Raw genomic sequence first — 12,927 nt, forward strand, 5'->3', positions numbered from 1 at the left:
TCCCCAGGGAGGCGGGGGGACCGGCCCCAAACACCGGGGTGCAGCCCCCCCCGGGCACCCCGCAGCCCGCCCGGCCGCCGGCGCGGCCCCAGCCCCGCTCCCCCGTCCCGCCCCGCCCCGCCCCGCCGCGGCCCCTCGGGCGGGCGCGCAGGAAGATGGCCGGGCAAGGCGGCAGCGGCGCGGCGGCGCGGAGCGGCGGAGGCCGCGGCGTTGTGGTAAATGCAAAGCGCGGCCCGGCCCGCCCCGGCCGGTCGCCCCCCCCGGTGCGCGCCCCCCGCGTTCCCGCCGCTCCTTCCCGCCCTCCGCCGCCATGCGCTGCCGCAGACCCCGCGCCGCCCCCGCCGGCGCGGCTCCCCCACCGCCGTCGCTCCTCCGGCGCTTTGTGTTTGACCCCCCGCGCCGGCCCGGCCCTTCCCTGCTGGGCCGCGGCCCCGCTCCGCTCCCTGCCTTGCCCCGCCGCCCGGCCCCCGCCTCGAGGCCGCCGCCGGCCCCTGTCCGCCCCCTCAACGTCCTTCCCAGCCGCCGAGCCGCCCTGCGAGGGTCCCCGCTTGCTCCGCGCCCTCCTCGCCCCGCTGTCCGCCCCGCTCTTGCGTTACCTCACGCCGCAGCGGGCCTCTCCAGCCCTGCGGGGCCGCCGGAGGGGGCCGGTGCCTGGCCCGGCCCGCGGGCTGCGGCGGGAGGGTGACTTGGGCTCCCCGGCTGGGAGGCAGGCAGGCCGGCCGGCTCCCGGGGCTTCGCCGACCTTTCGGCCTCTGCCGTCCCGAGTTATGCCGAGCGGCGGCTGTGGCTGTGCGTGTCGCCAGGTTGCTTGAGCAACTGAGACGAGGTTCCCCAGGGATCCCCAGGGATCCCCAGGTGTCTGGCTCCCACCGCAGTGTTCACAGGGCCGTGAGGATCCCTGGGCGCTGTTAGGCTGCGCCTTTGCTTCTGTGGTGGGACGATGTCCGAACTTGTGCAGTGCGTTTTGAGGACCAGTGTGGCTGAATAAATTATGCAAAAAATGAACGAGTATGTTCCGTGTTCTGAGGGACAAATCATACTCTCCTGTGAAGCAAATACCCTCACTGCCACCACCTTAGGCATGCTCTTACTTTATTGTGACGTTGAGATTTTAATAGAGTTGAAGAACGCGTCCCCAGGTTGTGGCGCAGGGTGGGGGGCTCTCTGCAGGCAGCAGGTACACCCTGACCCCACCAGCATCCCCTCAGTCCCCCTTCCAGAGAAACCCATCGCTGGCTGTTTCAGCTTTGTCTGAAACCACCATGCATCTCCTGACACTTGTTTAATAATCGGCGTTTTTGAAGTGGGTGACTGTGTTTGGTGCCAGAGCAACGTGAGGATATTGTAAAGGAGGTGAATGCTCATAACCATATTCTGCTATACTGATTTCATTTCTTCTGCTCGCTACACACTAATGTGTTCATGCATTCCACAAAGAAAATAACCAAAAGTAAGGCCAATGCTGCGTGATCTAAGTTTACAAAAGCTGGACTTTGCTTGATGCTTGCACCCTTACTTTATACCAAAGCAGAATCCAGATCGTTGTTGCTTTGGTGAGTACTGTGCTCAAACCTCACATGTACCCACTTCACCAGACAACAAAACTAGTAATGTTCATCCAGAGGTGTTGCAACTGAATGTCTCCAGCTTCTCTTATGCTTCAAGGGAATAGCTTTCAGGTATTGCCATGTATTGTTATTCCTTTTTGTGTACATTCACATCAACTTTTTAAAGATCTGCTGAAGAATTTCTGCTGGGCTGCTTTAACATGCCAAGCTTGAACTTAAAAAATAGCTCTTTGTTTCACAGTAGGACTTTTATTACACACTTGTGTACCAATATATTTAGCATATTTATTTATTTATCCAGCTGAATACTGTCTTTTTATCGAAACAATCACAAATACTTCTGTCATATTTTCAAAGGCTAAAGGCAGAAGTAAAGAGAAGTTGCATTTAATTTGGGGAGGATATTACTTGATGCTTAGCTATTAAACTGAGGGTAATTGCACTTGTTTTTAAATTCACAAGCAGAATACTCCTAAAAATTTACAGTTACTTAAAGATTGTTGTATAGCATAATGCTGTGAATAGCTTTAGGATAAATGAGAATTTCTAAGCCTTATTGTTGGGAAGTGCCTGTTTAAAAGAAGAATACGAAATAGGCTGTTTATATTTGAAAAATAATTATTTAGAAAGTACATGTGAATTTAATCTTATTTGTCAAATGCCAGTGAGCACTTGTAAATGAGAACTTCTGTAGTATTGCCAAGTGATGCAGTTTATGTTCTTTCACTGTAGAGAAGCAGGATAGATAGGAGAATCAAAATTTCATCCTGATCATGTTTCATAAATGGCTTACCTAAGTAAAAGCTATTGGTTTGGATGAATTCTGAAGCAGTTTCCATCCATTTAGTTTGATTTTCTGCATCACACTAAAACCATGCAATTTGCATGAGTTTTATAGGAGAAAGCATAAATAAATAATACTGACAAGGGTTCTTGGTAGGTATTTATAGTACTCATGCAGTTTAAACCACTATCTGAATTTATTTCATTTTATGTTAAAATGTTTTTGAACAAAACCATTTCAGACAGTTCATTGCTACAAAACATTTAAGAAGTGCCAGCCACCCCTCTGTGCTGAAAATGAAGACAGGAAAATAGGCTTCCCAGGCCTTCTGCAGCAGTGTTTCCGGAACGAGACTTGCCTCTGATTAAAAAACTCAGCAACAAGTCTCCTGTTTCTATGGAAATGAGGAACATAACTAAGTAATTTTTTCTTTTGTGTAGTTTCAAGGCTTGTGCAAGTCAGGCGGGAAACTTTTCATTGATTCCAGTGATCTCCGCATCATGTTATTTATGGACAAATGTTCAGCACTAGTTACCAACAAGTAACTTTTCCTGATACAGGAATTGTTGGGCAGAGTTAAGAACACACAACAGTCGAGGTGTCTGTAGCTGTCAACGAATATGCAAAAAAACCCCAACCAAACAAACTTCATGAGGCAGAACACTGTTTCAGTACAGCGTGAGGCAGGGCTATACCTAAGTTAAAGAAAACTAGATGTGGAGGAACAGCTCAACATCAAATATGTTGTGTTAGCCTAGATATTTTTGAGGCATGGTTTGTTGCTCTACTACATGAAATTGTAAGCAGAGGTTAGTTTCAGTGATGGTCCATTAAAGGCTATATTTAGCAGAAATGTCGTTAAGATGTGCACTTCACAAAGGCAGGTTTCTTGCCATTTATCCTTCTGCTCAAGGTTCATGTGGCCAAGCTGTAGAAAGAAGAAAGACAATATGTGACCTGAGGAACATGACTGTAAAGAAAACTTAATAGGTGTCACTTTTTATCCTGAACCAATATTGAAGCAAAGCTTTGTAATGATTCCAAGATACGTTGTGAACCTGCAGGTCTTGTCTTTCATAAGGAATTGTGAAAATTGTTGGTTTGGAGTTTGTTTAGTTCTTGTGCTGATGACTTTTCATCTTCATACCTTTCTGAAGTCTTTATCTGTTGGCTGATTTTTGCCCTGCTCAGTCTCTAATGCCATCATATACTGTGGGATCTCCTAATTGTTGTATTCTAATACTATGAAACTAACATAATTAAATCTGTAAAATAGGTTTTCTGTAAATGTATCAACTTACAGGCTAGCTGATAGTGAGGTGAGATGTAAGCATTTTGTAAACTTATCCAAACTAAGAACCTCACCTGTGGCAGGAAGTACAGTCTTCCACTGATTTGTACAGATGCTATCCATGAACCACATAGTTTATTATCCCTATGTGCTGTTTCATCTGTAGAATAATTATTTATTTATGTGCAACTTCAAAATACCTCTAAACAAGAAATGTACAATTTTAATGTACAATTTTATGGCTTCTAATCCCACTGTCTGTCTCCCATTGGAAAATCTTTTCTAGCTGATAATCCTACATCTGCATTATGAGTTTGAAAGTAGTAAGAAACTTAGACTTGCCACTAGTTTACTATAAAATATTTACTCTTTCTATCTAGTTGTTTGTAATTTCAGGTGAAATTTCCCACGTTCGGGGGGGGGGGGGGGGAAATGTAGCATTTAATTTCTGAGATATACTGAGAAGTAAAGTAATTAGTATGAAAAGTGAAATAGTAAGTTGTAACTGGAAGAGAGCATGTCATATAATTAATTCAGCCAATAGAGTGTACTAGAACACTGATTTTATATCCGTTATGTATTGTCAAACACCATGAAGTATTCTTAACACTACTATTTGATATTCAGATTTCAGACAATTGGCCTGGATACAGTCTGGATTTGTTCACTTATCCTCAGCACTACTATGGAGATCTGGAATATGTGCTCATACCTCATGGCATTATTGTTGACAGGTATGTGTAGTTTGAATGTTACTAGATAAATTCTTTGGTCACTAGTATTACTCTTTTTTATAAAGCCTGTCATCCACAGACAGTGTGTGTATAACATTCGTCCTAAAATATTATATTAGAAATTATAAAAATATTTTTATTTATTTAATTTGAAAAGTAAAAAAATTATTGAAGGTTGGGAAATGCTAGACTTGAAGTTGCCTTTGCAACTGCCTGTCTGATTTCTTTCACCTCATTTCTGATTTGGGCATTGAATGAGATAATGGTCCCACAAAAAGGAGAGTGTGATCATATAGTGAAATTGGTATTGGAATGTAAACTACAGGAGAGTTGAACTGAAAGTGAAAAGACAAGTAAAAAACTTTGTATATAGTTATACTTGAATATCCCACTTGCCCTATGTCATGTGGGTTTGATATAAAAAGGAGAAAAAACTACATTCAGTTATGTGCAACTTTCACACTTCCTACTACAAATCATTAATGCCCATTAACCTAATAGTTCCTGGCTACACCATTGACTTCTGCCATTCGGCACAACCAAATAGCGTGTTGTGGACTGTTGGGTCCAGATGCTAGATTTGGAGGGTGGCAGTGGGAAAGCTTGATCATCCCTCATTCCTTACCCTGTAGTAGTTCTCATGTGCTCTCAGTGTAGGCATTCAATGCTGCTTTGGTATTTGTGGTAGCGCAACTCACGTGTTCATGCTCGGTTACTATTTTGACATGCTGTTAAAATTCTTATTAAAAAGCTACAAAATAGAGATCGTAATTTTCAATGTATTTATTGGGAATATCTGCATGGAATTTCATGGGATATTTTTAGCCTTCAGCTTTCTACCTACCACATTTAAACAGCTGGTTGCAAGTACTGAAATTGTTGGAACTACTGGAAAGATTGTAAATATCCATCACTATGACACCTGTATTTGCTTTTTAAACACAAGCTTTCTTTCATTGCATTTTCAGTTATCATTGTGTTGAATTTTTCATCTCTTTTGGTTAGAGTCAACTTACTTTTAATTCTTCTTTTTTAAATAAGTATGTTACAACTTCAGTTCTCATAAAATTCAACATAAATTTGTTTGAAGTAAGCATTGAACTCTAGTGTTGTTTTTGTACTCCACTAGAATGAACTCCACTGTTTTTCCTTAAACTTCAACTGAAAAGGCTGATTCTCTTCTAATGGAAAAAGAATGTAGAACTGAATATATTGTGATCACACAAAATTTTCATGTAGGAAGAATGCTCAGCACTTAAGAAAATTCTTGTCGCTTGGTAGCAATAAACATAGATTAAAAAACTGGTATGCTTTTATTTAGAAATTTAAATTAGTACATTTTTGTCTATGCTGGAGTTCATACTCTTTTAAAATAGAAAGTGGTCTTTGGAATTTTTGGAAATTTCAGCTCCTCAAACAATCTGAGGAAGACTATAAAAAAAAAATTAAAATCACCAGAGAAGTGTTTCTTCATAATGAGAGGTCTTCCCCATTATTCTCAGATGTGATAAAATATGATAAAAGACTATTTTCCTAGTCTTCAGAAAAGTAAGAGAAAGTCTTTTACTTCTTCATTCTTACATCAGTAAAAGGGATAATGTATTTGAGGTCAAACAAGATGATCACATCATACAATCTATTTTTCAAATCTAAAAAATATTAATTACTGCTGTGTGGAATTTACTTGAACATTACAAGTACAAAGATGTGAAAATGAAGCACAAGCTTTTGCTCATTAACTAATATATTATCTTCAGTTTAGAGCTTATTCTTCTCTGGTACATGCATGTGTAGATTTCATTAAAGTTCAGTGTATTTATGTAGTGGCAAATGGATTCTCATATTGCAGTGGGTAGAGGAAATAAAACCCCAACAAATGTAATCATGAAAGAGGTGAGATAAATTACAGGTTTATTTAAAATTGCATCCTGGCAGGAGATCGACTCTCATTGAAACTACTGATCTAATTCAGAGAGAATTAGAATCAAAGAACTTTTCAGCATAAGTGTTTACAGAAAATAATGCACTGAGCTGTTTTTCTTCAAAACATGAAATGACATTGTTCAGTATTCTGATGATATCTGCTTTAAATCTAGAAATTACCTGGTACCCTTTTTTAGGTCTAGAAATGCCATCTACCTTGTTCTTTAGAAAGCAAAGCTACTTAAGATAAGCATTCATGTTTATTATTTTTATCTTGAAAATTTATGTACTATTGCATGGTGGAAATTTACGTTTCAATCATCTGCCACATTGTGGTTGAAATGCAGAATTGTCGTAGAGAAGACAGATATGGGAACCCTGCAGTTCTGGTTCCATTGGAGTATAACCGTGATTATTCTCATGTGTGTGACCTTGGAACAAGTCACTGAGCTCTTTGCACTCTTTTGCTGTATGAAGTAGTGATAATGTGTACCTTTTATAAAATTTTGATCAATGGTATATTTCTTTATAGTATTTGTGTATATTTTTATTAAATTGTAGGGGTAGCATCTTCCAAAGCCTATCAGTATGAAATATTTCTAACAGTTCTCTTGCCTACCTTTCACTTAATTTATTGTTCTTGCATAGTAACTAACATAACAAATTAGGGGATTGTACAGGAATATTTTATGTTGATTTTTCCTGTGAGGTAAAATGGAAGGATAAGTTACATTCTTTGCTCCAAAGTCTCTGAAATGCTTATGAATTCAACATACCCTGAGATGTGTTACTCCCTTTTCTGTAACAGGAATTTATGCATTTAAGGTTAACCAGTTTGATTCACACGCTTTGCATCTTGCATCCATCACTCTATATCTGCCTACTGTGAACTTGATCCAAACCCAGTCAAGATACTTAAACAGGCCGTTAGTCAAGCTGTATACTCACCATAGAGTTTCTTTGTAACCACATGGAAAGCACACCATGAACATAGAGAATCTGCATCTAACGTTATTTTATCCTTAATTTTTTTGCCCCAGGACAGAACGATTGGCCAAAGATATTATGCAAGACATTGGAGACAATGATATTGTGGTTCTCTGTGTCCTCAAAGGTGGCTACAAGTTCTGTGCTGACCTTGTGGAGCACATTAAAAATCTCAGCAGAAATTCAGAAAGGTTCATCTCCATGAAAGTCGATTTTGTTAGACTGAAAAGTTACCACGTAAGTCAACAACTTGTGTAGATTCTGGTCGTATGTTCATAATAAATAGTGTACTTCTGTATGTGGGAAATTTATCACACACATACCACACACACCCAAATTATAAGAAAAATATAAGAAAAAAAAAGTATGAAAAATATTTTTGTTTGAAAATCCTGTGAGATTTTCTTTCAAAATATTTGCTCATGTCCCTTTATACTTTATGTATGTTATGAATGAGGATATGAAGCATCCTCAAGCTGTATTTTTTTATTTAGTCTGTCTTCATTTTCGGACAGAATATTATTCAAATTTCCATCATGTAAAATGTCAGTATGTTGTTTGTTCTCAAAATCCTCAACAGTTCTGTCAAGTTAATTTCATGTTACTTCATTTTCCACCCCCACTCTCACATGGTTTGGCAGAACTGCAAGATGATACGTCTATGTCTTATTCTGAATTTTTAATGCTAAGTAAATGAAATGCTTTCATCTTCATAGCATGTAGTTTACATAGTGGCAAAATATACCATAAGATGATGATAGTGTTTTATAAGAAAATTAAATAACCCATTAAACCAAATCCTGTTATCTGCAGAGGAAACTATGCAATAATTACTCGTTTCAGTGAGGCAATGATAGTGAGATGACCAGCCTTTTTTAGACTGTGTGATTACAATTTCTATTTGCATAAGCTATACATTTGTATTCCACCTTGTAGTGCACACTGCATGATGAGGGAATGTTTCTACAAGTAAGTTGTCCTAGAAATGTCTGAGGAAGTACACTAAGTAAATGGAACAATAATACAGTTTTTCTCAGAGCACAAATGCAGCTTGCTGAGTCCAGTAGTTCTCACAATAGCTACGTCCTTTCCACAGACACAGGTTGGTCGGTCGGCATTTTGCTCTGGCTCCAGTGACCATAAACTTTTCATAACTTTCACAAATCCCGTCTGTATTTTTTCCATTATGGAAGAAAAATGTATGAGAGCCTTTTGTAGCCATTTGGTCAGGAGTCCTGGGACTTCTCTTTCAAGAATTAGTCAGGTCTATGAAGGACATGCGCAATACTAATATTATACAATTTCTAGCTATTTAGCAGTATTACAGAACTAATTAATAAAATAAAATACAAAGTTTGTCTCAAAGGCACATGTAAATTACACTCATTTTTTTTGGTGTAGTAATGTTAGCACTTCAATAATACTGCTTGGCAAATAGTGGAATTATTTAAATTGTTTTTTATTTTGAACCTAGCATATAGGTAATGCACATGCTTTTCCTGTTGTATTAATCTCTTATCCAGTATGAAGATACCCTGGTTCTAAAATTTATTTCCTTGGTGACAAGTCAACTCTTATTAGCCATACTAAGCTATAACCGATGAGTGGCAGGGGATGTATACCACAAAAGTGTGGAAATCTTCATATTGTTGATTAGGAAATAAAATAAAAGGATGTAATATCAAGCTGAAACTACAACACCAGTTTTGTTATGCAAGGATGCAATGATGAAGACTATCAAGCTGAAACTACAACACGAGTTTTGTTATGCAAGGGTGCAATGATGAAGACTAAGTCCTTAGATGATCCTAGCATTTAATGGCTGTGCATATTCTGGATCTTAGCCTCATGTTCTAGCAGGAGGGTAGCACCTTCCCTAGAACTAATGCTTACATCTAGTTTTCAGAAAATAAATCCATTTTTTCTTACAAGTGCTTCCAAATAGGTATCATGTAGTTAGAGCCGGAAGCTGTGCTTGATTTAGTGCTTGGAACAGCGCTTCATATCTGCCTGATCTTGAGGAGCTGAATGACACTGTATTATAAATTTGAAATTACATTAATATTTGTGGATTCATTCAATGAGATATGCATAAATGTAATGCTGACTGAAGTACCAGTACCACTACCTGCTGTCCTTTGTGTTTCGAGTGATTGTTGTGTCCCGTCCAATTGCAGGTTTTAGAGCATGTACCCTTGTCAACATAGCCATAGTCAGAACACTTGAGGAACTCTCTATTACTAGTTTGAGTGACTCTATCCCAGCCTTATATGAGACTCCCAGATCTTTCCCCAGATCAGTTTGTTGTGTAATAACATACCTCTTACAGTTTTACACTTTAATCAGAGGCAAATAATTACAGTTTTAGAAGTAAGACTCTACATAAGGTCTTGGAGCATCACCAGTTCCACTCCTTTGCTTCCCTTTGTCTTTTCTGTTCCACATTCTATAAGACTTATTACTGCTCTCTCTTTTTATCCCTTTTTCATTTTATAGACACTGTTCTTCTCACATTATTTATCCTGCTTCTTTTTACTTAATGTTCTCTGTTTCTCTCCTAAAGGGAGTCCTGCTGCTCTCAATATACTTCCTTCAGATATGTCTCCCTTCCCCCCCTCCAGCTGTTTAAATCCAACAACTAATTTCAGCTCAAACTCATGGGATTTGAATTGTGTCATTCCAACTTCAATACTGAAAGGTTAGTCAATTTTTAGAGGTTGTAATTTAAATTAGGATATCTTGGTTTAATTGGGTAGCAAAAATGGGCTGTAATTTTGACCCAAAGTCAGGTCTTGGCATCAGTGAAAGTATATCTTAACTGCAAAGTATCAGTGGAAAATGTTGTACTATGATGTCTGGCATACAAACATGATTACAGGAGAAGGACAAGACCAACAAATATGACCATGCAAATATGGCCAGCTTTACATGGCTCTTTGTTTTGCAAACCTGTCATCATCTTCCAGAATTTAGACACTTAATTAGTATGTTAAGATCTGCTTTCCTGTTAAGTAGCTGAAAGTTGGGCATGTAAATTCTTTTTTAGACTTATTCATACAAGTACATTTAGATTCTTTGGATATTAATGAGTGGCTGCTTGTACTTCCATGGTTAGGATGGTTTTATCTGGTTTGTAAAGTATTGACATATGTGCCTAAGCTTGGACATTTTTATGAGAAACTTTCCTGTGTTTTACAAGTGGTGTCTTGTTTCATTATCTTGAAAGATTACTGAATTTAGTATATATACAGGTAATGTGGGAAAATACAATTTGATTATTATTTTTAGAGGCAACAAAGTGGAATCCAACTAAGGAAACCATAGCCTAAAAATAATAAATATGGTTACATTGTTTATGTTCTACAGACATCAGTATTAGTTCTTAGACCTTTAACAGAATTCCTGCAACTGAAACTGGAGGTACAGCCTTGTCTGAAAGCATATTTTTATTTACTTTAGAAATTGAACTGTATTTTTCCATTTCTTTAGTTTTTTTATCACTAGAATGCTAAAATGGTACATTAGAGGAAGTTAAGGAGTTTACATGTGTGGGTAGAAACTTACAGGCTCAGGTGTAGATCAATAAAGAAAAAATGAGGTGTGCTTAATTGTAAACAAAGTTTTGTATCTGTAAATTGAGAAATAGAAAATTCACAAAGAAACACTTGGTAATCTTCTAACTCAGATTTTTAAGGCTTCCTAATCAGTAACAATTATATTAAAAATAATTGTGAAATGGAAAAGAATCATGATTGGAAGATGAAGTTTTCCTCCCTAGAAATAAGACTTTTGGAGAATCTTGTTTCTTTTAGACTTACAGGTGATAAGATATACTTGTTCTCATTTTAATTTTATATATTTAAATGAGCTCAAAATAAGGGGATTATTTAAGTGGGGATTTGATTAGAGGCTGTATGGTGACTTTATAAGCTTCTAGCACAGCAGGAAAATTAAAAGAAAGCACTGAGGTGAGAGTTAGAAATAAACAGATATGGAAGTATCATGTAGACTTAAGGGTAGGAGTCAGGAAGTAGATGGAGAGGAAAATAAAATCTGGTGATGAAAATTTGAGTGAGAAGTAGCAGTTCTGAGTTTTAAGAGGCAGAGAAGAGAAAACACATACTTTCTTGAATGAACTCAAGAATAGTGAGGCAATAAGTATAGTGGGTAGACCAGGAAGCACTATAATAGTCCTCGTGAAATATGATGCAGGTATGGAAAGCTGAATGCCAAGTTTAGGGGAAATGTATTCTGGAAACACTGACGTAAGAACTGATAGAATTTGGCAGCTTCTTATATATTAAGTTTTAAGACACTGGATTTTAATACAACATGTTAGGAACATTGGAATTGACTGCAGAGATTTTTTAGTTTAAAACTGGGTGAATAAAATTTAATATATTCAATTTTCACCATACTAATTTTTTTCCTGAGTGCTTCTCTACAGGGGACCAGAGCTCTGAAGTTGAAAAGAGGTGAGAGTTTCAGATTGATAGAATTCAAAACTATTTTCAGAAATATGGTAGGTTGAAGTCAAGGATGTAAAGTAATGGAGGAAGAAGTTGGGCTTGGGAATGTCATCTAAGGAGAGTATGACACCAGCAAGAGAGGTAAGAAACATGGATCCAGACATTATTAATTAGGAAATTAATAGGAAATTAATTAGGAAAATTACAGAAGGAAGTACCACAGAGGAACCAGGAGGGTGTTTTACTAGGGTGTTTACAAATTAATGGATAGGACTAGACATGACTGAATGTTTGAGGATGAACCAAAAGTGAGAGTGAACAAAGGAATAGAAGGATGTGGATGTCATGAAGAAAAGAGTTGAGTGGGATATGTTTTAGTAAAAAAACATAGTGTGAGAACCATTAGTAAAATACTGTAGCGTGAGAACCATTAGTAAAAAACCACAGCAGAAGAGTAGAGAGTTCACAAACAATAATCCGATCTTTTTGTTCAGCGTGGAAGAGATGATTTAGGACAGGCTGATAAAGGTAAAGGTTGAAGTAGAGCTTGAGACAGAAGGGGATGTTCTGGCTCATCAGGTCTAATCCCCTACTAATAGATGCAATAATATCACCTACTCCTGTTTGGTAGGTATGCCAAATGTGATCTTTAAAGCAAAGCTCAATTTTGACATGGAATTGGAAAAACTTAAGTGGAGGTTTAGAGGAAGTGTGCAGAGTCTGTAGAATTTCTTGAGAAGTTCTCAGCAGCCTGTCAGTAGAAGAGACAGTAAATGCATGTGAATTAAGACTTCTTTAGTGGACAGGTGATGAAAGCTAATAATTGAAAGAATCAGGCTAAGTCATTGTTGAAACTAATGGTAGGGGCTGATGGAAGAGAGGAAAAACACCACATAGTTTTATTAGGCAGACCGGTGTGCTTTCTACATGCATTGCTACCTGTTCTTGTGAAACGTTTAGTATTCCCATATCCTTATCTATAGGTATCTATTTAATTCTCTTAATTACTATATTTTACAATGTAAGAATGATAGTAAACCTCAGGTTTTGGGGAAGGACAAGTGAACTTGATGGCATAACTTTTTTTCACTGAAACTCATGCAGAGCTAAACTGAGAGTGAGACTGATACTTTTGCGTAAGGCTTTTGTGATTTCTTTGGTTATTCCTGTG

General features: G+C 38.5%; 1 protein-coding gene across 4 annotated transcripts in view; it reads left to right on the forward strand.

Moving 5' to 3' along the window:
• Nucleotides 1–17: 17 nt before the first annotated feature.
• Nucleotides 18–12,927, forward strand: part of PRTFDC1 (phosphoribosyl transferase domain containing 1) — a 48,063-nt gene continuing 35,153 nt past the window's right edge. For 3 of the 4 annotated variants that reach the window (XM_080384655.1, XM_080384657.1, XM_080384658.1), the window contains exons 1-3: nt 19–215; nt 4,271–4,377; nt 7,341–7,524. In XM_080384655.1, the coding sequence (XP_080240781.1) occupies nt 156–215; nt 4,271–4,377; nt 7,341–7,524 (351 nt within the window). In that variant the 5' untranslated portion in view covers nt 19–155. Of the gene's footprint in view, nt 216–4,270; nt 4,378–7,340; nt 7,525–12,927 lie in introns of all 4 variants that reach the window. The other variant, XM_080384656.1, reaches the window with a different exon arrangement.

Source organism: Falco punctatus (assembly GCF_963210335.1).
Source record: "Falco punctatus genome assembly, chromosome: 4".
Taxonomy (NCBI): domain Eukaryota; kingdom Metazoa; phylum Chordata; class Aves; order Falconiformes; family Falconidae; genus Falco; species Falco punctatus.